The sequence below is a fragment of the Pseudopodoces humilis genome, chromosome 6 (assembly GCF_049639895.1).
Source record: "Pseudopodoces humilis isolate 2021_Gansu_Grassland_sample_001 chromosome 6, ASM4963989v1, whole genome shotgun sequence".
Taxonomy (NCBI): Eukaryota; Metazoa; Chordata; class Aves; order Passeriformes; family Paridae; genus Pseudopodoces; species Pseudopodoces humilis.
The window spans coordinates 56,208,123-56,232,615 of NC_142205.1; the positions used below are offsets into that span (position 1 = coordinate 56,208,123).

General features: G+C 38.9%; 1 protein-coding gene across 6 annotated transcripts in view; it reads left to right on the plus strand.

The window, feature by feature from the left end:
* Positions 1–24,493, plus strand: part of PTPN13 (protein tyrosine phosphatase non-receptor type 13) — a 111,292-nt gene that overhangs the window by 14,493 nt on the left and 72,306 nt on the right. For all 6 annotated transcript variants that reach the window (XM_088056323.1, XM_014254811.2, XM_088056324.1 and 3 more), the window contains 3 exons: positions 10,752–10,871; positions 18,462–18,631; positions 22,322–22,387. In XM_088056323.1, coding sequence (XP_087912449.1) covers positions 10,757–10,871; positions 18,462–18,631; positions 22,322–22,387 — 351 coding nt within the window. In that variant the 5' untranslated portion in view covers positions 10,752–10,756. The remainder of the gene's footprint in view (positions 1–10,751; positions 10,872–18,461; positions 18,632–22,321; positions 22,388–24,493) is intronic.

Sequence of the window (24,493 nt, forward strand, 5' to 3'; positions counted from 1 at the left end):
TTATGATACAGGGCATGTTGGACCCTATTGGTAGATCACCTAAATGATGTTACATAGACAGATTCTCAGTTACTAGGGGAAAAATGGAGATGTATTCTGTTCAAGGACAATTTTCTGCTCAGCATCACTTCATGAAAGGGAAATACCTTTCCTATTACTTGCAGAGAAATTAAGTGCTTTCAAGAAATAGCAGTTGAATAGGTTATTTTTTTTCCTGGAAAATTAGTTGCTTATGGAAGAAAGGAAGTGCTGTGAAGTCTCTTATGAGGACAGGGGTTTTTAAAGATGATGGCTGCTTTTGAAGTTTTTTGCAGGAATTGGTTCTACCCTGTAAGACTTGCTGGTGCTATGCTTATACCCTGTGTGTGTAGAGTGAAGAGCTGGTTTCTGGACAGATGGAGGTCTCTTATTAGAGTTGCAGCCCATTTGCTGGTATCAAATCTGTTTCTCCAAATGCTTACAGAATCTTATTTAAATCTGTCTTGGCCAAAACCTTTAATAGGCTTTAGGGACCCTCTAACAAGGCTTTCAGGTAGTTCATGTTGACTTCTTAAAATAGATCAGTGCTCCTGCCCATTTGTAACTCTCTTTGTCCTTCAGGGCTTTTCTTTTGTCCTTCAACAGAAACTTAAAAGTGAAATTTTTGGTCTATATGGAGTATATGCATGCACCCATGCATTTTATAAAGGCAGTGGGTAACACATGCGTATGTGGGGACACGCACGCTCTTTCTCGGCATGAGTGGGCACTGTAAGAAGCACAGCATTCCTGAATGCTGACAGGCATAAAGTGCAGAGAGCTAGGTATGTAATGGCACCCACCAGTGCTTCTCATTTCCTTAGGATCAGCTTGCCTTCGTTTGAGGCAGTGTGGACAAGTCAAATCCAGCCAGCTGCCTGTTCCCATCTCTGCCATTCCCCCGGAGTGTTCATGTTTCCTGATGAGGCATCAGGGTATTGTCAGTTGTGCTTCTCAATTGCAAGTGTATGAAGTTGCTTTATAAGATTAGTCACTGATTCCCCCTGCTTAAATCTTTGTAAAGGTTTTCACACCAATAGGAGGATAATATATCACAGACATTTTTAAATTGTATTTTCGTGCATGTAAAAAGTATAAATCTTGCACCTTCACCATGTCTGAGTAGAGAGGCTATCTACCTTAGAGCAAAATTACTTTTTTCTTCTGTGACAGAAGAGCAAAGAAAATTCAGTATTCTTTGAATAAGATTTGATATTTGCTGTTGTGCTTGAATTAGCATTAATTTCAATTTACAGGAAAGCAGAGCAAGAATCTCTCAGCTTATGCTGTGGTCCTAAGAGACATAGATTTTCTTGTGTGTTCTTGACAGCTGAAATGTAGACCTCTGTTCCTTCTTGTCTGTTTTTCAGTCTAGAAATTCAGACTTTCACAATAATAATTAGTCATCACTTGTGTGAATAATAGCTTTACTCCCAGACAGGTGAGTTCACAGATAAGATATCCATGGTGTCATCTATCTGCAGACCTTGTAATGTTCTGTTCTTTGTGCTATATCTCCTTTTTTTTTGCTCCTCAGAAATGAACATAAGACATCATAACTGTCTGAGAAGACAACACACTTCTTTTTTTTCTCTGCTGCAACTCCTGGGTGTCTGTGGTGTTGCCTGTGTTGTAGAGCATATGTAATTGCTTAAGGAAATCTAAATTTTCCAGGAGTTGGGAATACTACTTTTTTGAACATCAAAGACTGAAGACTTGGTGCATAATAGACCCTCCAGATGATCTTTCTCTATCAGTAATTATTTGGACTCATCAACTATTTTCACCCAAGTCACAGAAAAAAACATGTGTGAGGATGTAGTTCAGCTTAGGGCATTGAGTAAGAAAGCCATTGGAGTATTTGTAAGAACCAGGTAGCTGCAGAGGATGCTGGCTGGGTATTAATTTTTAAACTGGTTGGATTTATTTTTTTATTTTTTTAATTTAATTTTCATAGCAAAACCCACACAAACATGTAAGTGCAGTTTAGTAGAAATATGGTAAGTGGGGTGATCCATGTGGGAATTTGTTAGCTCTCAAATTAAATGTGTGCTTAAACAAAAGAATCCTGGTGTTGTAGCAGTGCAGCTTCTTTACCTGTATACATACATATATGTATGTATATACTTGAGGTAAAGCACTGCTGGAGGAATCAGATGCAGGTAGATGTCATTCATGCTTGATTCTGTTATTCAGCCAGTTTTATCTCCATTATCAAATATTATTTCCTTTCCAGGCAGGACATGAGGTAGTGTGAACTGTACTCTGAATACCAGGAATTTTTCTGGTTGAGTACACAAGTCAGCAGCTATCTTTCTTCTCGTGAGTGTGTAAGGATTCTGCTTTCAAATGAAGAACACAAACCTTATTTTTGAATCCAGTGCATTTTTCACAAGTACCATACATGAGGTTATTTTTAACTGTGGAAAAACTGCTTTGATACACCATAGTGGTGTATCTGTTATGCTAACTTCTTTTTCCAAAATGTCTGATAGTCAAATATATTTAGGCTGATGAAGATTGTTTTGCTCAGAGCCACCTTTCTCCCATGAAGGGAAGAAATCTCAAAACCCAAGTGAACCATGCAGTTTACTCACCCCTAACAGCCTAAAAAGCCATTTGTGGAAGGATTGGATGTGAATATATAGGATTAATGTCAGGCTTTGAAATCACATATGGTAAGGTCAGTCTTTCTACTTAAGAGTGTGTTGACTTCTGTGTAATTTACAAATATATTGTAAACCTAGCACTTTTCTTTATGACTAAGGTTGGTGGGTACTAATGATTCCCTTCTCCCCCCCAGTATTGTAGCCCATTAACTTTTTTTTTTTGTACCTATCTGAAGGTCTTTCGAGTGCCACGTTTCAGAAAATAGAGAACTCTTAGACACTTGGCTTAATTTTTTGCTGATCCTGTTGTGCTGCCTTCGTGACACTGACTATTACATTATTGCAAGGGGAATGCCTTTCCATTCTCTGTTACTGAGACTGAAAGGATTCTGACAGAATCAGAGCCCTTTGGTACTAGAGAATTTGTCTGATGTAGTATAAGTTCATTACCATGGAGAGGCCTTAAGCTAAGCTTTTAAAAATCTGCTCTTAAGTGAGTTGTTCCATTAGTGAAACCTATTGGTAGAGTCGCCGAATTTCTAGTCTGTGGCAATTTATATCTTGGTGTTAAATATTTGAGCATTACTCTTCTCAAACACTGGGAACTGATTATGAATAATATTATAAAATAATTATAATGTACTGAATGAAAAAGCAGTTACTGTACTAAGTACTTATCACTGCTTCCTTCACTTGCTCACCAGAGCCCCAGTGTTTTATTTCTAGATAGCTTTAGAATGTCACAGATGGTGAGAAGCAGTACTTACTGACTTAGAATAATGCTTTCTAGTGGCTCCATGACATTCAAATCAGGTGCCTGCTACTATTTCTGCTCCCCTGACAAAAACTTTCATTCCCTCTTCAGCTGTGCTGAGAGCTGTGAGTGAGTAAGGACAGACTTCAGTCATGACCTTTTCACAGTATGTGAGGAATGCGTGGCTCTGAATGCAACAATGGAATAACTGCTGGACTAAAGCTGGAGGTGCCATTCTTAGTGCCTTTTTGTCTGATAGACAGCACATCATCACGCCATCCTGCTGTAAGATGCCTTTTTGCTTCTGTTATTTCAGGTCATTAGAAGGATTTAATTTGTTATGTGTGAATGAGGGTGTTACTGTTTAAAAAGTGTCACTATTGCCAAGCTGCTTTATAGTCCTGAAATTTCGTTTTCTTTTTTTTTTTTTTTCTTTTTTTTTAAAGCTTGCCTTAGTCACAGGTCTTCTGCTCCTACTTAGCAATTAAAATGAAAGCTGCAAGTATGAGAAATGCATCAGGAGACGTGCCCTCTCCGAGGTGGAGCAGATCAACAGCAAAATAAGGGAGTTGCCCAAGAATCTTACACTGACAATTAAACAAAGAGAGGGATACAAGAGTCATGCTACGATTTATGTGGATTAAGCTTACTTTGTAGTGATAATTATATACTCTTCTGAATAAAATTTTAATATCAAATGTGAAACATCAGCTACCCTCATGTATAAAAAAGCATTCTGCAGTTGCCTAGAAAACATGACTTTCATGATCATTATATACAATTTGGACTGGCTTTACTCGTTTGCCTAACACAAAGCTTCAGATAAACAAGTTTATCTGGTTTTGGTGATGGAGACAGAAGAGCAAAGGAGGGAGTCAACACTAACCCTTGCTTGTCTTCCATTGTGTGTTCAGGCCAGTACCAGAAGCTGATTTCTTTCCACCTTCCAGGAAAGCAAGCAAGCACTTTTTGAGCAAAATAAACACTGCTTGTCCTGGAGGTGCGAGCCAAGATTCTCAGTGTGTCACATTCTTCTGTCTTCCAGATATGGGAATATAATACTGATCTAAGGCTCTGGGAGGAGAAATGCTAACATCTCATCTGTTCATCTGTGTATGCTCAAATAAAAGGCCAAGATTTATACTTCTGGGAGTGTTTTCATATTGTGTTTTCTTACAAATTTGAGCTATTCTGTTCCTTACTTAGGAGATCTGAGCTCAAGCAGCAAGCTATCAGTTTGAAGAAGAAATGCAGTTTCAAATAAATTTTCTTGGTATAGGATTTGCCCAGGAGCATGAAATTTTTGTTTTGCTGACATTTTATCTTGTGTGCCTATTGGGGAGAAAGAGGAGGACATGGAAGGAAAACATGTGAGTGGAAGAAGCTAATCTATTCCATAACAGGAGGAGGGGAGAAACACTTGGATGGTAATACTAATCTCTGCTGACCTCTCTAAAATGAAAGAGAAAGAATAGTGCTAAGGTAATATTGGGTAATAAGGTTGAATGAAAAACATCGTGAAAGTGAGGGGTTTTTTCACATAAATTTTGGTCCACCTGATTTCTGGCAGCTTTTTAAATATTTTTAAAAAAGGGGGGGAAGTGGTAGTTGGATCCTGTGGGGCTGTGCCCCCCCTCTTTGTACCTGCAGGAGACATGAAAAAAGTGATGTGACACAAGGGTTTGTTTCCTTATCCTTCAAGACAATAATTGAAAATAATGTGCAGTAATTAACTCGAGAGCAGGGACTCTAAAAGAAAAAAAAATCTTTAAGCACAGTTGACTTGATTAGCTTGTGTATTTGACTTGATTGCATGCTTGACTATTTGCAAATAATGCCTTATTTTCTGGATAGTCTATGCAAATTGGACCTGCGACTATAGGAAAACCACATTTTATGTGTGGATTTTGAAAATAAGGTTTCAAAGACTACTGAAGTGCCAAGCTTTCTAACTTGGCTCCAGGGTTCTGCACTTCAGCCCAGTTTCAGCAACAGTATTTATTATTGGGGATAAACTAATTGGTATACATAGTCAGATCTTGTTTGGGGGTGTAAGATGTGGGCCAATGTAAATAAATAGGATAGATGCCAGGGTTCTGAAATTACAGGGCCTGGTAATGGCTTATGGTGCTCAGGTTCTGAAATGGGAGAGAGCAGACTTTCCAAACTATCCAGGTCTAGCCCCAGTTCAGTGTCACTAAGACTTGTGCCTGTCGAGTGCTTTTAGAAAGCACTTCATGCTCAGTGAGTGCTGAATGAAAGTGTCAGTGTTTTATTTTCAGGCAGCTAAGGAAGGTGAATTTTAAGAGGTTCTCTTGCATAGAATTGCCTTGTTAAATGTGCTTCTGATTCCAGGCATTTGTATCTCCAGAGGAGGGGCCAAGAAGGGGCTATTGGCTCATCTGCTAAGAGAAAAGTCTCCTCTGAGACTCTCCTCCTGCCACCTTTTGCCTAAGTGTCCCTGTGGAGCAAGGGGGAAATATTGCTCATATTCAGGACAGTTAAGGTCAGGTAACTGTTTCATATGGGACAAGTAAGTTGGGTTCTTTCTCCACAGAAAGTATTTTGTATATATGTATATAGAGCCTTCTAGTTCTCTCTTCTTTGTTTTAAATTTTGTCAAAAATAAAAATTAATATCAGAGTATTTTATGTGATTATTGAGAAATTCTAACAGTGTATTCTAGATGTTTTTCACTGTTTCTTGCACATCTAAAAACACCTGCAGAGTTTACGCCTAGTGCAGCTGCCTTTCATGTTTCTTGGCACCATATTCCTATGAAATTTCAAGTGTGAGGTAGTGCAGGCATTTCAGTTAATTGATGTTAAAGCACAGTTTTTGACTAAAAGTTTTTGTTCTGAAGTTACAACATTGGGGAAAAATGTTGGTGCACAAAGTAAGGAAAAAAAGCAAGGGATGTTGCTAAAACCAAAACACCAAGTTGTCAGGCATTAGTTAAGTTGAAGCAATTTAGCCTTTTGACTTTTTGTCTGTTTTTAGGAACTTTTTGACAAAAATTACTGTATTACAGTCCTTAATAATCACAGTCACAGCAATAGCGCCGTAATATTTTGGCTGGTGACAGTTCAATAAAATTTGGAAAGAATAGGCCTTTAAAATTTCTGAATTCTTCGTTGCTGTTGTAGACCTTCAATTTAAAATTTAAAACATGAGGAAAGATGGTGGTGGTTGGGGGAAATGAGAATTGTGAGCATTTAACTTCTGCTTACATAAGAAATTAAAAAGTGAGGTGGTGTGAAGACTTTGTAAGTGGTAGGGAGAAAAGCATATACTTAAAAACAGCCATTTTGACAGAATTACTCAGTGTGAAGGGCAGCTCCTGTTGTGCTTTCTGTCTTACTTGGGACAGCAAGTGGAAGGCTGCCTCGTGGCATTGGCAATGTCTGGATCTTCCATAGGTGGTGTGCTTTTAACGTGGGCTGCTGGGACTTTAAAATGAGGCTTTTTAAAGCCAGGAGGTCACTGAGCTTGTTTTTGGGCAAGAGACAGAGCCCCATCCCACTCATGGGGGGAGTGTGTGAGCTGTCTGTCTAGAGGGAGGAGCTGGCAGCTGGTCCTCACGAGGTAGACAGACTCTTTTCAAAAAGTGTCTGAGATACAGGAGAGGCCTCTGGCTTAGGCAATATTTTTCCCTGTGATTGTGCTGCCTGCATGGATTAGGGCTGAATGGTGCCGAGAAATTGCACTCAGAGCTTGTTAATACAAATGATTTACACCTGAATTTACTCTTTTGTCCTGGAGCATAAAAGCTGCCTCCATACAATGCAACTCCCTTCCTGTGGAAATAGTATTCCTGTGTGGTCTGAGAGTAAATTCTGCCTCAGAACAAGAAATCTGTCAGGTTCATGTCTGTGCACCTCCAGTGCTAGCTATTTTAATTGGTCCTGCCTTCCTACTCTGTGTTGTGCTCTCTGCTGTGCAAATCTCCCTGTTTGGATGTGCTGTGGCTGTGATCTGGTGTGAGTTTTGGGTGAGTGGGCAATCCATGCCCTAGCAGTTCATGTGGAGTACGTACCACCTAACCGTGAGACTTGCCTACCCCGATCCCATCTCCATGTGGCCTCGTATTAAGATGCCATCATACCTCTGTCCCGAGAAAAGGGGAGTGAACTTGTCCTTGGAAGGTCCACCTTTCAGTGTTCTTTACTCTGTCCATCCTTATTACAAGGAGTGAAAGGAACAGGGCACAGGATTCCAGATCTTGCTTTCCTTACATGAAGAGGCGACGGGGAGAAGGCTTGTTGCAGAGAAATGGCTTGACATGAGCTGACTAAGAGTCCATGGAGGACTTTACCAGTGCATCAAGATTTCTTTGCTGGTCAGCCTGAGACACTGAAAAACACAGGGAATCATGCCAGGAGCATGATTTTGATATGGTATTCTACAAAAATTTTAAATGTTTTTCTCTTAGAAAAATTCCTCAATATAGTCCTTATGTTGCAATTTATCATAATGTTTGGGTATTGCATAGAACCAAAAGCTTTTGTGTGTATCGAGCATTTAGGTTTCTGTATTCACAAAGGACTACACACTATTTAGGGTTCCCAGAATCTAAGGAGACAGTGAATTTGGATGAACTGTGTACTACAAATATCTTCTTGTGAAAAAACTTCTGAGACAAACAAAACTGGTGGGGGAGAAATATGTATTGAGCCAGGCACTTCCACTGTCAGCTTGAAATTGGTGCCTGGCTGATGAGAGGTGGGCTGTACAGGTGGAGAAACCTGGCCTTGCATTTTCCTGCCAAGAGCTTCATCCCAGCTTCCCTCAGTCAGTTCCTTGGTGCCAGAGGACCATTTTGTGGGAAGTTCTTTAATCCTCATAACCAGCATGTTGGTCTGCTGAGACAGACAAGCACTGCAGCTTAAAAGATAATTTTGAGGAAGAAAAGTTACAGAGAAAGTTACCAAAAAGTTACTGAAACAGATCTGCTTCAATGAGAATCCCACTCAAATCCCAGCTTGTGGCCTTTTGCATGTGGCTGTGCTTGTAATGACTGGTTTTGTGATGGATTTTGCTTGGGCTTTCAAAATCAGTTTGAAATAGTTTGGTTTTGTTGTGTTGTGTGTTTGATTTTTATTTGTCAAGCTCCTGCTATCGGTAAAATTCAAGCAGATCTCGTTGCTTGCATTGCTACAGCTGAAGTGGCTGGGTGTGTACATTCATACTGCTTCTTACTGTGATCAAGAAACTGTTTGCTGGAGGATTCTTTTACTGTGGATGTAATGTGTTTGGGAGTTTCAGCAGACACGCTTATGGTCTCTGTTTTGTTGTTAAATAGGGAATTGGCTTATAGCTGCCACAGAGCAGTCCACACTATTCAGTCACAGCTGAAAGGATGCAGCATTTTGCAGAATGGGGAAAAGGCGAGTGGAGCAGAGACGGATTTGGGGTGGGGGAGAGGGGATTGTTGTTCTTATGCTTGGCATTCTCCTTTAGAATATTTATCACAGGAAGTTTTCATTTGCAGTTCATGTATTTTTAGTCCCTAGGAGAAGACGAGATCTTTTGATCTGAATTATCCAGATAACTTGATTATAGATGTACCTACTGAAATTTGAGACAGTGGCGTAAAATCACAGAATTTCCTGGATCAGCGAGACCAGACACTCGCTCTGTGCCTGGTGTATGTGAATCTCATGCTGACTGGAAGCACAATTTTCTCTGGTTTTCCATGCATTTATTGCAAGTCTGCATTGGTCCCTACCTTTCCATTTTTCATGGTTTATTTATTTATCTCTTTGGGAATTCAGATTTCATCTTTCTTTTAAATGTTACCTGAGTCTGCTTTCCTTTCCATTGTCTTTTGATGATGACTTTTGAACACTTATTGTTGGAAATATATCTGGCTTAGTAAATATGCACAGTAATTGAATGCTACAAACTGGCAAGTTGTAAAATAAGGAAAAATAAGCTGTGCTTATTTTTTGTGAAAAGCAGCCAGCAATATGCAATTTTTCACTAGTAGTATGGAATTCTAGGTGAAAAGGCTAGTATTTTAGCAAGTATTGTCAAACCCCATATTTTCAGTTAGAAACCGCAGGATATTCAGCCTTTTGTGTTGCCATTATATGTATATAAGCCTGGCTATCTGTAATTAAAAACACATGGAAGGCATAAAGCTGCCTAGACATTTGGGAAACTAAATATAGCCTGTAAGCCTGTCCCTCTTTAAATTTGTTAGGTTAGTGCCCATATACCTGAGCCAGGATATTATGGTATGTTGGGGAGGCTCTGGGTGGGTGATTTAAAGGAAGGGGGAGGAGCTTCCAGCAGTACCATTGGATCATCTAAAACTGTTGATATCAGTTACTGGTTTCCAGACCATAAGCATTCCTTGTGGAACTGTATTTTCCATTTCCAGCAGCAGCTTTGGAGCCTTTGAGACATAACAAATTTACCAGTGACTGACAATACACCTTAGGCTCTTACTACAGCTCACTGCCTCAAGATCTTCTCTGGGCTTTGGAGAGAAGCAAAGAGAGAAGCCACTGCAGCTGCATTCTAATCAGAAATATAAATTGGCATGAGTACTCAATCTGAGAACATTCCATAGAAATATGGAGTAATTAAGCCAACACCTGATTTATTTGCTCCTGAGTTTATTGAACAGATGAAGCTTTGCTTTGCCAGAATATTTAGGGATGCATTCTTCAGTTTTCAAATGGTTTTGGACAACAGAGTATTATATTGCAGTGTGGTGAAAGTGGTTAAGCTCTTTCAAAAAATACTGCAGCATAACCTTGTTTATCTGGGGAAGGAAATCTTTCTTTGTTTCCTGGGGATGTAATTAGTAGAGTGCTGCTGAGAGCTCTATTTTGCTTTTTAACTGTAAGGAGAAGCTGTTCCATAGCTATGAGTTCTATAGCTATTTTGCTTCTGTACATATTTTCTGGTAGTGCTTCTCATAATATGCTCATGAGATGCTATCAATAACCTTGTGAAAGGAGGAAGAGCTTCCTTTCCTAACAACAGCTTCACTGACTCAAACTTATCAAAATCATGTTAATAACTGATTTATTTTAATAAACCTGTAACTACTGATCGATCTGTCATCTTTATAAACAGAGCATACACTTGCCCATAGCATATGGATTAATGCCAGCTTGTTGAATTTATGGATGTAGAGCCTACAATATTAATATGGATCATTATTTTTTTTTAACCTGAGCTTTTCTGGAATTCAATTCAAAATTCTTTATTGCCACAGGGAATGTTTTGTATTATTTATATTTGATGGGAGAATTTTTGTGACCGAGGGCTGAACATGGGTTATTACTACTTGAATACAGCATGCACAGAGAAGAAAATATGTTATTTAGTCTTACATCAGTCTGTTTATTTCCCAGGTAACATGCATGTGTCACTAGCAGAGGCTCTGGAGGTTCGGGGGGGACCATTGCAAGAAGAGGAAATATGGGCTATTTTGAATCAAAGTGCAGAGAGCCTTCAAGAACTATTCAGAAAAGGTAAGCATTTTTTAAGACTGATAAATACAAGACTGGAAACATTTTGGTTATATTAAGGTGCCATATAAGTAAACTGTCTTGTCCTTCCTAGGCTCTAAACCCAAACAATTACTTGCTCCTAATCTGTCTCTGGGTGAGTGCCTCTCTGCATCCTAGCCCAAAGGTTGCTTTCAACCATCACTTCATGTTCTTCCAGAATCTGTGACACATCCCATTTCTTGTGGTGATAACTTCAATTACTTTAGACCCATTGAAGTGAGATGGGAACATAGGAAAAAAGTGATAAATAATGGTCTGAGACCATTGAAACATTTTGGTACTGAAGGAGACATAGAAATGGGTACAGTACTGTGCAGTCATGACCAGTGTGCTCTGAAGAGATTTTGTCTCAAAGGTGAAAAACAGAAAACTTCACCAGAGGGCTAGATATGATTCCCCAAAATTCAAGTGGCAACACCTACATAGCTACTGAGAGGATTGTGGTGTTGTCTTGTATTTCAAAGGAGTAGAAGTATTTCTTCTCCCTCCTCCCTCCAGCCTCAGTAGGCTTCAAGCTCAGCATCTGCAATACTGATAATAATACACATTTTAGCACTAGGTCTGAATATGGAACTTTTCCCCTTCCTTTTGTTTTCCTTTCTTTCCTTTAAAATCTGCAAATCATTAGGGCCCTTCCCTCCCTTTCTTGCTCTTTCTAATAGCAATAAATGCTTAAGCCACATATTGAACTTCAGCAACATCTTTAACTTGTTCTCAGATAAAGTGTATGTTCCCATGCTGCATCCTAGTATTTCAAAACCTTTGCAGGGGGCCATCCCCTTATATCAGCATGCTATGTAAGCTTATTCAGTTTTATTATGAAAAATCAAAGGCTCACTCTTTGAAAATAGTCATTGTTTTGCCACATTCCTATGCAAGGGACACATCTTTGTTATTTGGGGCAAAATATTTTGCATTTCTTGCAAGTATTTGATTCAGAATTTTACCAAGATTCAACATTTAGGTTATTTTGGGCTGGGTTTTTTTTTTTATAAGATTTGGCTTAGCCAATCCATTGAGTAAGACACTGGCTGTGTCTTACACACTGCCCAGACTCTGAGAGTGGGCTCTGTTGGACACTTCACAGGCTCCAGTGAAGGCAGATGTGGGCAGAAACTGCTGTGTGGTACCTGATTTCTGATCACACTTGACTTAGCTTTATAAATATGAATTTTATCAACTTCTCCAACATATTTTTTGCCAGGTGAATTATAGATAGTTTTGACATCCCATTCAAATTTACCTTCTTCTCCTTACCAATGTTCTCACAGCCCGTGAGTGCATTCCCTGTCAGGAATGCTGAGTTTATTGTTGCAGTTTGACCAACTGACCTGTCCTGCTGCTTCTCATATTGCAAGAAAAGGAAAGCTGGCATCTGCTCTCCTCTCTTTCACTCTTTGTTCTCTCTTGGAAACAGGAGAATTATTTCTTTGAAGAGGACATATTGTTAAGACCTTGACTTATGAGGGATCTTAAATGATTAGAGGTTTACTCTTGTAAACTTCAGAGGAATTGACACATGGAGCTCCATCTTCTAATCCACCTACAAGATCACAGCTGTATGAGCACATAGTAGTGAAACCACTTAAAACTTTATCCTGGGTCTCAGTTTTTTCCAGAAGGGAGTCTCCACTGAAAATAAGAGCTTAGCCTTTCTTACCCTGAGAGCAGTGCAGAAAAATTATCGTAATCTATATGAGGACTGCATGCAAGCATTGACAACAAGAACACAGTGAGCCTTCCTTCAGAAGAACAAGTACTGGAAGATGAGAGCACAAAACAGAAATCTGCCCCAGGACTTCTGATATGTGTTTTTAAGGCAGGGGAATGTTTGCCAGCCAAGACTGGCTAAGGTGGCAGAAGCTTCTGATCTTACTTCCTATCCATGAAGACCAAAACACAAATTCAGATAAAATCAGTGCCAGAAGAATCTGTCTCTTCTTTGGAGATGAAGCCGTTTTATTGAGTTGTTTTTCTGCTAGTTCAGCGAACTATTTTCAGTTGCGTGCTATTAATTAACCTGGGATATAGCCTTTGGTAAAATGCACTTCAAGAGACTCAAATGAAAGAGGTTTTCTGTGTAGCTGAGTTTGATAAAGGTAATGTAATTCCTCTCAGCAAGAGTTGGATAACAAGACAGTTTTTAATGAAGGTTTGTCTTCAGTAATGAAGCAATCTAGAAACCTTTTTTGTCATCTTGAATATCAGTTTCTATGCTGGCTTATGAAGGCGCTGTTAATGTTCAGGTAGAGAAAATGTGGAGGTTCCTTTAGGCTTGTCTCACTCAATTTTGTTCTTTATTTGTGGAGGACTTGTAGCAAGTGGGGGATCTTCAAGAAACCTTGTTTTCCTTGGTCAAATTTCAGACCCATTTCTTCCATGCATATGGTGTGGAAGAGCTATTTTATGGCAGAATTTCCAAAATTTTTCAGAACTGACTGATCACTTCTGGGCAGAGGGAGATAGGGCAAGCTTTTAGCTTCTGCAAGATCACAGCATGTTCAGCTTTGACCAGCTCTCAGAAATGCTATTCCTCCCTGTACAGAGTCCTGGAGTCCCTGAACACGCTGTTCTGTAACAAAATACAAGATTTGTTGAATGTTTTGTACATTGTTTGTTCAAAAAAATTAAATGAGGCATATTGTTCAACAGTTTGTGTTCCAGCTGTTTTGAAACAAGGGGGATAAAAAAGGCCATGGAAATAGCAAACTCTTAAATTGCCATCTGTTGTCAGCCTCCCCACACCAGCCCAGGACCCACAGATGCTTTAAGGAATTACCAGCCCAAGTAATCATTTTTGTGTGTGACCCTGGTAGGGTTTTGGTAGTTTGTTTCAAGTTGGGAATCTTGCTATCACTCTGTCAACTGAGAACCTGTTCTTCAATTAATTTCTTACTTAAGCTAGTTTCTGGAAATTAGAAAAAATGTCCAAAAAAGGCTTCTGTTACAGATTTGATGACTTCTTCATACAAAAAAGTTTTGCATATCTTTTAGTGAGTCTATCTTCTTATCCATCAAAGCACTGAATAAGAGAAACACAGGATGAAAATCCATTGTCTTCGTGGCCAATTGCATATCACATCATGCCTAATTCAGCAACAGATACAGAAATGTGCGTATTTTTATCCCTCTTTGTATTTATGGTTCTAACAGATGTTGAACTCCTTAAAAAGAACTTTACAAATTTATTTCTATCATTATAAAAAATGAAAGCTTAAATTGAAATGCCCAGTTGCTTATCACCAGTTTAGAAGATCAGCTCTGGTAGCTGTCTTGTCAGCACATTATAAGCTGTTAAATGAAGGAGAAAGACAATCTAGGACTCAGTTGCAGATCTGACATCAGTTGCATTGGTGATGTTGAGATTAATCTGGAGATTTGAAAAGGCTGATACCAGACCTGCCCTTCTCTTACATCTGTTTAATTATGTGCAATAACTATTTTGTTGTTGAAAGGGTGTATCAGCTGTTTCAGACATGCTGTATCTTGCACTCAGAACTCCATGAGGTCAAAGGAACAAGTCTTTGAAGTAATCTCAAATGTGAGTGTATAAGCATTAGGAGAGTGCTGTGCTCGCTGCTGCTGAGAATTATAAAACAGGCGTCCCTCTAATTTGCTAGGTTTAACTGGAAAAGATTTATCTAAACTTGAAAGTGGGAAAGCCTTCATATGTCACCCAGGCCACTCCTGTTCTAAAGTGTGCGTTGAGGATTCTGAAAACAATTGGACCTTAAGTTTGGAGACATGTATCTAAAGGAAGGGGGAAGGGAAGAGGGAAAGTGAGTCTGATGTTAAAAAGACAGGTTGAGCAAAGAAAGAGTCTTTGCAAGTTGAATGTCTTGCAGATTTGTATATGGGAAATGATTTATGTAAAGAAAAGTTGTATCATCTGAAAGTGGATGTGAAGAAGATTATGGTTTTCAGGGATCTGTAAATACTTTTGACTGTCAAACTACTGTAGCTGCTTTGCCTGAGTAAGCGTAATGAAAAGAAGGAAGGCAAAGTGTGAAATGTGCTGATGGGACTAGTGGTGAGTCCAATGTAGTCATAGACCTAGTTCGGATGGAGCAGGAAATGGATTGGTTTGGTTGACAGGAGGAAAAATGCAATAGGAAGGGGTAAAAAAGCCAAATCCTCCTTTCCTAGATCGTCCTTGTTGGCAGGTGATAAATGATTTTCCTTTTGCCAGTACGTGTTGGGGAATGATTTTTTTTTTTCATCGTCTGGTGACATTTGATCTTTCGGTTGCTGAGAAGGAGATTGGACTTATGTAATTTTATTGGGGTTTTAAAATTTTTTTTAGTTTCTATTCCTCATCCCTTCCTCCACCTCCACCCACCCTACTCACACCAGAGAGGCTCAGTGACTACTTGCACTCTTTGCAGAGCTCTGCTGGATGTAGTCAGCACTACAGTGTAGTGTGGTGTTTGATTGTGGGGCAGCTCAGCAACAGAAAGTGATCTCAGAAACTAATTGTTCAAGCTGTTTCTTGCTCCAGTATCCTCAGGAAAGAGTACATTTCAGTTTTCCAAGGGGTTCAGTATCCCATCAGAGCTCTCCCTATCCCTTGGTGCCAAAGGCAGAGGGAGCAGAGACACTGCAGTGCTGCTTGCCCTGCGCACCAGGCATGCAGGGACACGCTGCACCAGCCCAAGAGGAGAGGATTTACAGCAGAAGTGGTGCCGTGTGCTGGAATAATCCTGGCCAGGCTGCAGGTGAGTCAGTGGTCTGCCTCCAGCCTGGCCTGAGCATACAAATTTTCAGGATCCTTTGCTCTAGGAGAAATCTTACTTGTCTCAGTGAGGGCTATGGAGGGAAGCAAAAATGTGTGCTGAAAGCCTTGTGTATATTTTTGGGTTGTTCTGTGCTTTTTAGAGATGTGTGTGTATGCGTTCTGTGCGGCTTACAAGAAGTGGGGGGTAAAGATCCTGAAGGACTGACTGGAATTGTGACTGTAGCTTGGGAATTCAAAATTACCTGCCAATAGTATTGTAAAATAGATCCATTTCAAAATTTGTCTTCATGTCTCTTAGAATGTGGTGGGCCTTTTTTTATCTTAGGCTACTTCTGTGCTGTTAAAGCACATAAAGGATTTTTTTCCTCTCTCATTTGTTTGGCAGATGCTCTGTAGCTGAGGATTGTTTCTGTTTTTATTGTGTTTAAAGCCAGTTCAGTCTCTCACTTTAAGTAAGACCATGCTATTTATCTCTGTCTTGGTACTGCTTGAAATGCTGAGCTCTCACAAGTGTTTTGTTACCAAGTTGCATAGTTCTGGAGTTAACTCAGAAGGCTGGCAGCTCTAGCACAGTTGAAAGCCTATTAGATAGAAAATTGACCGGAGCCATATCCTGAATTCCAGTGCTTTTAGAAAAAAAGGGTTTGAAACTTTTTTTTTTTTGTCATTTTCCTCAGTATTTTCAGGAGTGTATTACCCTTACTGCTCTTACAAATAATTCTGAAAGCCTAAATAGAAGATGATGCGAATATTATCACTGGAAAATAGTTTCTTTTCTTTTCCTGTGGTTGCTGTCTATTTGATACATTGCATCTTTGCAATTTTTTTTTTATCCATGGTGCAAACATGTTAGAGATGTGTTTCTAAAAAGTATTTCCTTAGGTATATCTACCAGGTTGGAGCTTTGAGATAGTTATTTTGGTTTGTGATGCATGCCTTGAGGAAGGAACTGGAGAATTAACCGTTTTATTCTCATCCTTCCTAACAATCGTTTGGATTCCCTGGAGTTGTGGTGTAGGCTCTATGATCTGCTATGTTAGTTATAGGCTACTGAAAGAGGAAGATGAGAAAATGTCAGTAAAACAGCAAAATCAGTCTTTTTTCTAAACTTACTCTTTATCACATTCATTTTTCATTGCTTGAAGTCATGAAGATTCTTGAGTGGGAGTGGATCAATAAATTCAGACTCTACATCTATAGGGGACAAATGCTCTAAGGTTTGTTTAAATTAATATTGGGAAGACTTCAGACTAATTGAGGGAGTTTAATTGTTCTTAAAACTAAATCAATTTTTTGTCTTAGTATATGTTAGTATATTAGTATAGTCTTAGTTTAGAATATGAAGAGTTTTTATGTATTTCAAGTATTTATTACACAAAATGTTAAAGTAAGATTAAAGCCTCTACATTTCTTGAAGTGCCTGAGTTGGGATTCATAAGGTAGATTTTAAAATATTATAAGATGTTGCTTGTTTAGGGTTTTTATATCAGTGGTGAATACACACAGAAGTGGTGCAGAATTCAGTAGTTACCCACAGGATAATTTTTCAAAGTCAAAGGCCAACTAAGGTAGTCTTAATAAAAATAGTTTTGGAAGCTTTGCTATATAATGTTGTATTTTCTTGTTACATATAATAGAAATGGCCTGTTCATTCTTGTTTCTTTTTTCTAACATCTGAACTTGCTGCCACAACAGTGAACAACACTTGTTCTGTTTGTTTCAGAGGAAGCGGGGCTAGAAAATTGAAAGATGTGCTTGGGAGATCTTTTTACACCTGATACCTGCAAGCAGTAATTTAATATCCTAGGAGATTAGAAATATTCTAGATTACAAGATAGTTCAGCAGTCTAGGAACCAGCACTGTAGGAATATCCTGAGCTGGAGAGTGGAAAATGTTAGTAGTGGTGCTAATGGAGGAAATTATTATTCTGCTGTTTTTGCTTACTATATCAAGGGAAAAGGATATACCACTCAAATGTGTTTCCTCAGGTCTTTGATATATTGTGTAGCAGAAGACAGAGCTATTGCCTTTTTGCCTATGAAAAAATAAAACTTTTATTTTTTTCTTAGTAAAACCTCATGCCTCCTTCAGTGAAACTGAGTTGATTCATGTTTGAGGTGTTGAAAAAATTGTTTTGACTTAAGGAAATGGTCTTTTTTTTTGTCTTTTTTTTTAAGTTAGTTTGACAGCAGTATTATCAGACATCTAAAACCTTAGCTGGCAAATTGCATATCTTGGTTACTTTTGGTTCTGCAATTTCAGTGCTTGTTTTGAAATTTTCAGGTATTTGTAATATTTTTTCACTTTAGACTAAAAATTACTTCTGTGCCCCAAAACTCTTCTCTTTTGTCTCCTTCTATTAGCCACTCTGAGTATTTTCCTTCCCCACTAACTTTGTCTACTGTCTTCCAAACATTGCTGCTGCAGTAGTGCTATGTTAGGACAGGAGCAATCTCCATTCCTGTTGTTGGAATTAGCCTTAATGATATGTGCAGTGCAGAAAGGGAATGTTTTATATGTCAACTGTAACACAAATGAAATAACTTCAGGACAGGAGATTGTATTTTAGCAGGCTGTTCCTGAGCTTGCTGGTATGAATAATAGTAAAGAATACTCATAAAAGATAGGTGTTACTCCCCAGTGTGATTAAAATTGAGGTTGTTGTGGTTATGAAACACCACAAGTGGAAAAGGAAGCATGAATCTATTCCACTAATAGTATGTAGGCTGGTAATAAACTAACATCCAGAAAGGGCATCAAACAACATTGCTTCATTTTCAGGGTGGTTTTTGTTTTTTTCCCTTTTCAATTACAGCTGATCCTGCTGCTCTGGGATTCATCATTTCTCCATGGTCTCTCCTGTTGCTTCCATCTGGCAGTGTGTCATTTACTGATGAAAATGTGTGCCAACAAGACCTGCGAGCATTCACAGCGCCAGAGGTTCTGCAGAACCACTCGCTGTCTTCCCTGTCAGATGTTGAAAAGGTACAGTGCCTCTTCCTTGGCAGACAGTTCTAGTGGTTTGCTGTTGATCCCTTCACAAAATAGCTTTAAACTGTCCTTTTTGTCTCCCTTTGCTTTGTGATTCATGTAATTTCTTTTGTGAGGGGGGGAAGGGATCCTCCTACTTTGTTTTTGCTGGTTAAAGTGGAATAGTGATTATGGTTGTATGCAGTTGTGAGGAAGAGTCTCAACAAGCCCTGGCCACGTACGTACTTGGGCAAGGGCTGCACAGAATTCCCACTTCTCATTTTTAACTCTTTCACAAGGGTAAATATTCAGACAAGTAAGGTTTGTATATGTGATCTCCAGGTCACTGACAAGTACAGTCAAAATTATTATCTTCTCAGCTGTATTCTTGACAAAATTTGTTGTGAATGGTAACTTTCCCCAGAAAACCATTCCCTTGGCTTAGTCAAAGATATTTAGTGGTGGGGGTGAAAAGGAAGCTGAGCTATTTCTATCTCCTTGGCTTTCCTGGATCAATACTCCTAAGAGGAAAGCTAACCACAGCCAGTGTTGTAATCTGGGAACAATTATGACATTTGGCAGTGTTCTTCCAGGAAGAACAGCTCTTACTCCAGAGGAAAGTGGTATTGGCATTGATTGCTGTTGTGTGAACAAGGACTATTAAAACATGTGTTTCTATGTTGAGTATTTTGTTTTAGAATTTTTTTGTATATAGTCAGTTTTCTTCAGGGCTATATCACTGAATACCTACTGAAAGTCCACAGTTATTCCCAAACCCTTTAGACATCCTTCTTTCCCTGCATATTGTCAAAATTAATGGTGTAAAAAAATATGTTTACAGTTTTGTCTATGGCAAAACTATAAACAATTAGAAACCTAGGCTGAAAGTTTTAATAGAGAAGTAAAAATAACACTGACAAATGAAGACTCAGGTTCAGTTATCTAGGATGCAGCTGCCAAATCCTGCAGTAATACTATTGGAATTGTTTCTTTTCTTTCAAGAGGGACAACACTTCAGAAGACAGTAACATTACCTCTAGTGCCAACTCTGAAGTTAATGTACAAAACTGGCCTTTAAAAATGGCAGAAAAAATAGTTCTGAATTGACAAGCTTGTGACCTTTGTCAGAGCTGATTGCATTCTTTGTTCTGTGCCAGTATTCAATATGCTATTTATTTTTCCTTTTGAAATAAATGGGAGGACTGTTACTATGAAAAGCCATGCTGAGACATTTCTTAATCTCTAGGAAGGAAACATTCAGAGGGACCTCTGTGGCCTGTAAATGCCAACACAGAGCATTTCATTAGGCGATGACCAGATGCTGGCCCTCTGTACATGTACAGCGCTGATTAATCCTCGCTGATTAGGGCTGTGTGAATTTCTTTCCTGGTGGCAGCATAACCTTGCTTGCTGGATGGAAGGTGATCCCCTTAGTTGCTTACATGGAAGAAGGAAGCTCCCTGAAACAGCTTTGTACAAAAACTGGTGTCCTTTTATGACTTTTATTAGTTGAAGTTAGTAGAGCTGATACATAGCTTATATGTGCATCCCTCTTTTTTTGCCTGCTTCCCTTTCCATTCCTATTAAACTCTATCAGGTCATTCATAGGTTCTTTGTAAGGAATATATTGACTTTGTGTTTCTTAGGTCACAGAATCAGATTTTGCTTTGCTGACTGTGGTAACTTTTAACACATTTAAAACTTCTTTTTCTTCTGTCACAACTGGTTGTAGTTCACTGAATTACTGGAAATCGTTGGTTTTTTCCTTTTAGATTGTTCTACTAAAAGCTGCTGAAGGCAGAAAAGCACCTTGTTTTTTAAGGCCTTGTATCAGACAGTGACAGAGTTGCCTTTGTCTTTTCAGTTGTGATTGTGCTTGCTAATGCAAATTAATGGTATATTCAAGGAGAAATACCCCAAAAAAATTACAGTCAGTAAAGGAAAACCCCTTTGATTCTAAGACATGCAGTCAGTTTGAATCCAAAATACATCTGAGGTAACCAGGACAACAAGCTTATGGGAAATAGAGTAACCAAACCATTCAAAATTGGAATGGAGATTGATTTGGGAAATTAATGTCATGTTGATTTATATATTGTGGAAAATATTTCAAGTGTAATGAAACAAAAATTAATTAGAATTTTTGCATAAATGCTCATCTTTTGAAAGCTGTTTTCAGATAGATTAGTAGAGTAGCAAGTTTTAGTTTAGAGATCTGATTGCATATCTCATATTTGGAAACCTCTTTGGGTATGTTGAAGTTCCAAATCGTAGAATGATGAAATTCCCTGGTTTCAAAGGGGTCCTCAAGGATCATCAAGTCCAACTCCATATTCCAAAGAGGACAACCCAGAAATGTATCTGACCATTATCCAAATTCTTCTTGAATGCCAGCAGACTTAGGACTATGACAATGTCTCTAATTAAAATTAACTAACTTTATAATAGTCTTTTTAATTGCTGTTCTTGCATTATTGGGGGAGTGAAAAAGTTGGGGCATTTCTGGTTTTGTTTGATTTGGGCTTTTTCTTGATTGTTTTTGTGTCTTTTGTGTTTTATTGGCTTTTTCTAAAAAAATTTTTTGTATTCATTATTGCTGTGAAAGCATATTCACCTTTTTCTGTGCAGCTGTGGTATATCTTGATATGTAACAAAGTCTTTGTAGTTTTTCAGTTGAAAGGGTAATGGATAATAAACCAGATAGAGAACAATTTTCTCAGTATTTGAAAATGAATGTTTCTGGGTGGATGGGGCAGTGGTATTAACTTAGAAACCTTGATGCATTTTTCTGACTACTGTCCTAATCTGTTCAGATTTTTGTCAATTTATAGATCTAGAATTTAAGTAAGATATTTTGCTTTTAATTGGTGAAGAGGCTGACTTATGTGACCTTTTAATTTATCACTGTCCTTGTAATTGTTGTTCATTGCCTTCAGAATTATTCAAGAAGTTTGTTGCTTTATGTACCGTAAATATTACTAATAACATGGTATAAAGAGCCAACACTAGTGTATATTACTTACACAGTCCAGAAAAATTGTGCCTTCTTTCTACATTTACCTGGGGTTTTTTTTGACAGTCACCTACAGAGCCAGCATGTGCTTGTGCTTTTAATTCTGCAGTATTTAAAGGTTTTATTCCCTGTAGTGAGGGGCTTATTATGCTGAAGACATATTAATCATTAATTGTATGTGTAATGGCAAATGTATTTGTACCTTAAAATATCAGCGGCAGATTAAGGCACTGCTTTAAATGTTTACATTCTTTTGTTCATTCCTTCTTTTTCCTTTGATCCCAATCTTTGTGATTTCATTAGGATAGCCCCCTGCTTGAGTTGTGCCAAGGTCTGCCTTGCCTTGAGACACAAGTTTTGAGGATCCTTGGACACAACCATGCAGTCTTTACCCCACACTAGGCTGATTATATGGATTACATGAGTTTCTGGCTCCAGTGTGAGATGAAAGCTTAAAATTGAACAGAGAAAATGGGGGACACTGGTTAGATGTCATATGTTTTGTAGCACTGGGATTTGCTTCTCTGAACCTCATGTAAAGGAGAGGTAGGATTTGAAAGACAGCTGAGCTTAAATACCAGAAATTTATTTCTAAGCAAAATGATGTTAAGTTAGTCATTCTCCTTTAAAAGTCTGCTTTGCATTTCTAGTCTTGTTCAATGAGTTGACAGATACCTTGTGTCTTATGGCAGGTCCATATTTATTCTCTTGGTATGGCGCTCTTTTGGGGAGCTGACCACGAAGTTCCTCAAAGTCAGGTAAGTTTGGATTTGGTTTTGGTTAATATTGCAGCTCCAGACTTGATACTGTTAGACTGACTCTGCATTTGAGTTTGCATGGCAGGGTGTCATACTGAGACACTGAGGAGCAAGAGGCCTTTCCCAGAATTTTACAGAAAGGGTCAGGTTGGAAAGGACCAGAGTGGGTCCAACCTCCCTGCCCAAGCAGGGTCATCCCACAGCACGTAGCACAGGATTGCATCCAGATGGCTCAGTGAGCTTCTCTAGGCAGTCTGTTCTTGTCACTGCACAGTACAGAAGTTTTCTTTCCCATACTTGGAGTTTTTCTTGTGAAGTGTGGTCTGGTTTTGCAGGGAGAAGGTGCTGGTAGCACATTTCTGTTACTTTCCATGAAGATACATGTGGGCTAGTCTATCCTATAATGCCACAGGCTGAAAGACAGCAGTTTAAGCTGTTGACAAAGGAGAAAAGAATTTGTTTTGGTTTAGGCTTATATAAAAATAAATATTGAAGTAACATGGTTGTTTTACACATAATAAAACAACTTGTTCTCCATGCTGCCATAGCTTCTGTGAGTCTGGATTTGACACATATAGATAATATATGTGTATAACCTTTCACAATGGTCAAGAAAGGGTATGAATTGTTTGGAACAGGTCTTGCTATTGACTTGTCAGTCAATGCAAACACAGTTGCAGACTGCTTAGAGATGAGTGTTATTACTCAATGTGGTTATTTTACACACCCAGCATAAATCTTAGACTGTCCTGCCAAAACTGACTGAAGATTGATGTGATTCTTTATCTTCCTCAGAGCTCCTTCCCTGTCCCAAATTAAACTTTTAGAATTAAATACCTAGAAGAGTGAAAATAAGATAAAATGCTTCTGTAAAGGCATTTAATAATGGACCTGCAGCTGTGGGAGAAGCAATTTGTGGTTTAGATTTAGGTTTGTTCGTACAAGTTGATGTTATATATAAGACTAAGGAAGAAAATTTTGAAAGACTTCAGCATTTTAGGCCTTTGCTTCCTAATATTTTCTTTACCAGAGCGGTAGTTGGCGTCTCAGTTGTACTTATTTGGAAGTAACTGCCTGAATGCAGCTAAGTGAAGTAAAAAACTTCGAAGCTCTGAATGTGTAGGGGTACCTGTTCATAATGGCTACTGCACCTGTCCCAAAATTCCTAGAGTTTTCTTATATTCTAGGGCTTTCCCATTTCTTTGCTTTCCTGTCTTGTAAGAGATGAAAAGAGTAGTATTCAACAGTAGTAGGAGAGTGACTTAAAGTAGGTAGGTGTTGAGAGGAGTGTAGGCATGAATTTCAGTCCCCATTTTCTGTGTTTCTTCCTTTGGTGTTAAGAGTGTAGCAGCACTTTCTCAGTAATGTAGTGGGGAGGCATGCCCTACCTGCTAATAAAACAGGATTTCCCCAAAGACAATGTGGTGAGGTATGCCTAGAAGGAATCTGCCTTTGGGATGTAGTCATGTGGGTCTTCTGTCCTGCGGAGGTAGTGTTGGCAAAAAGACAGTCTTGTGTGTGGCATTACTTTTGCGCATTAATTTGCATGTGCAGATTTGCCCTTTTTCTGTATTTGCCTCTGTTTGTTAATGAGCTGCTTCTCTGCTGGGAGTGTGGCTGAACATGAGATTCATATCTTATTCACATACATGATTTTTTATTATTAGTTAGGAGTGATAAACAGATAGATGGGAAAAGCCTATATTAATTAAATCGGGGTGGTCCAGAGTGCCTTTTTTATGGTTCACCTTAAGAGTGCACACACAGGGAAGATTGAAAGATTGCAATTGTTTGAAGCACTCTGATGCAAAAAGCTTGACAGTGTTTGTACTTTGTGGGTAACCACCCACTTTGGGAGAGTTGCAGATCAGAACGCTCCGGTCGCAAGTGCCTGCGGCACCTGAGAACAAGTGTTATCACTGGCTGCTGCATACCCTGGGGAGGGATATTCCAGTACAGCATGCTGCTGTATTCACTCAACAGGGAGGGCAGAAAGACATCGAGATTTACTTTTCTTTTAGACTGTATGGGTGCTGTCCTGCAGTTATGAAGCTCTGCTTCGTTAACCAGTGGCTTGGTTGTTTTATTCCTTACTTTTTTTGTTGA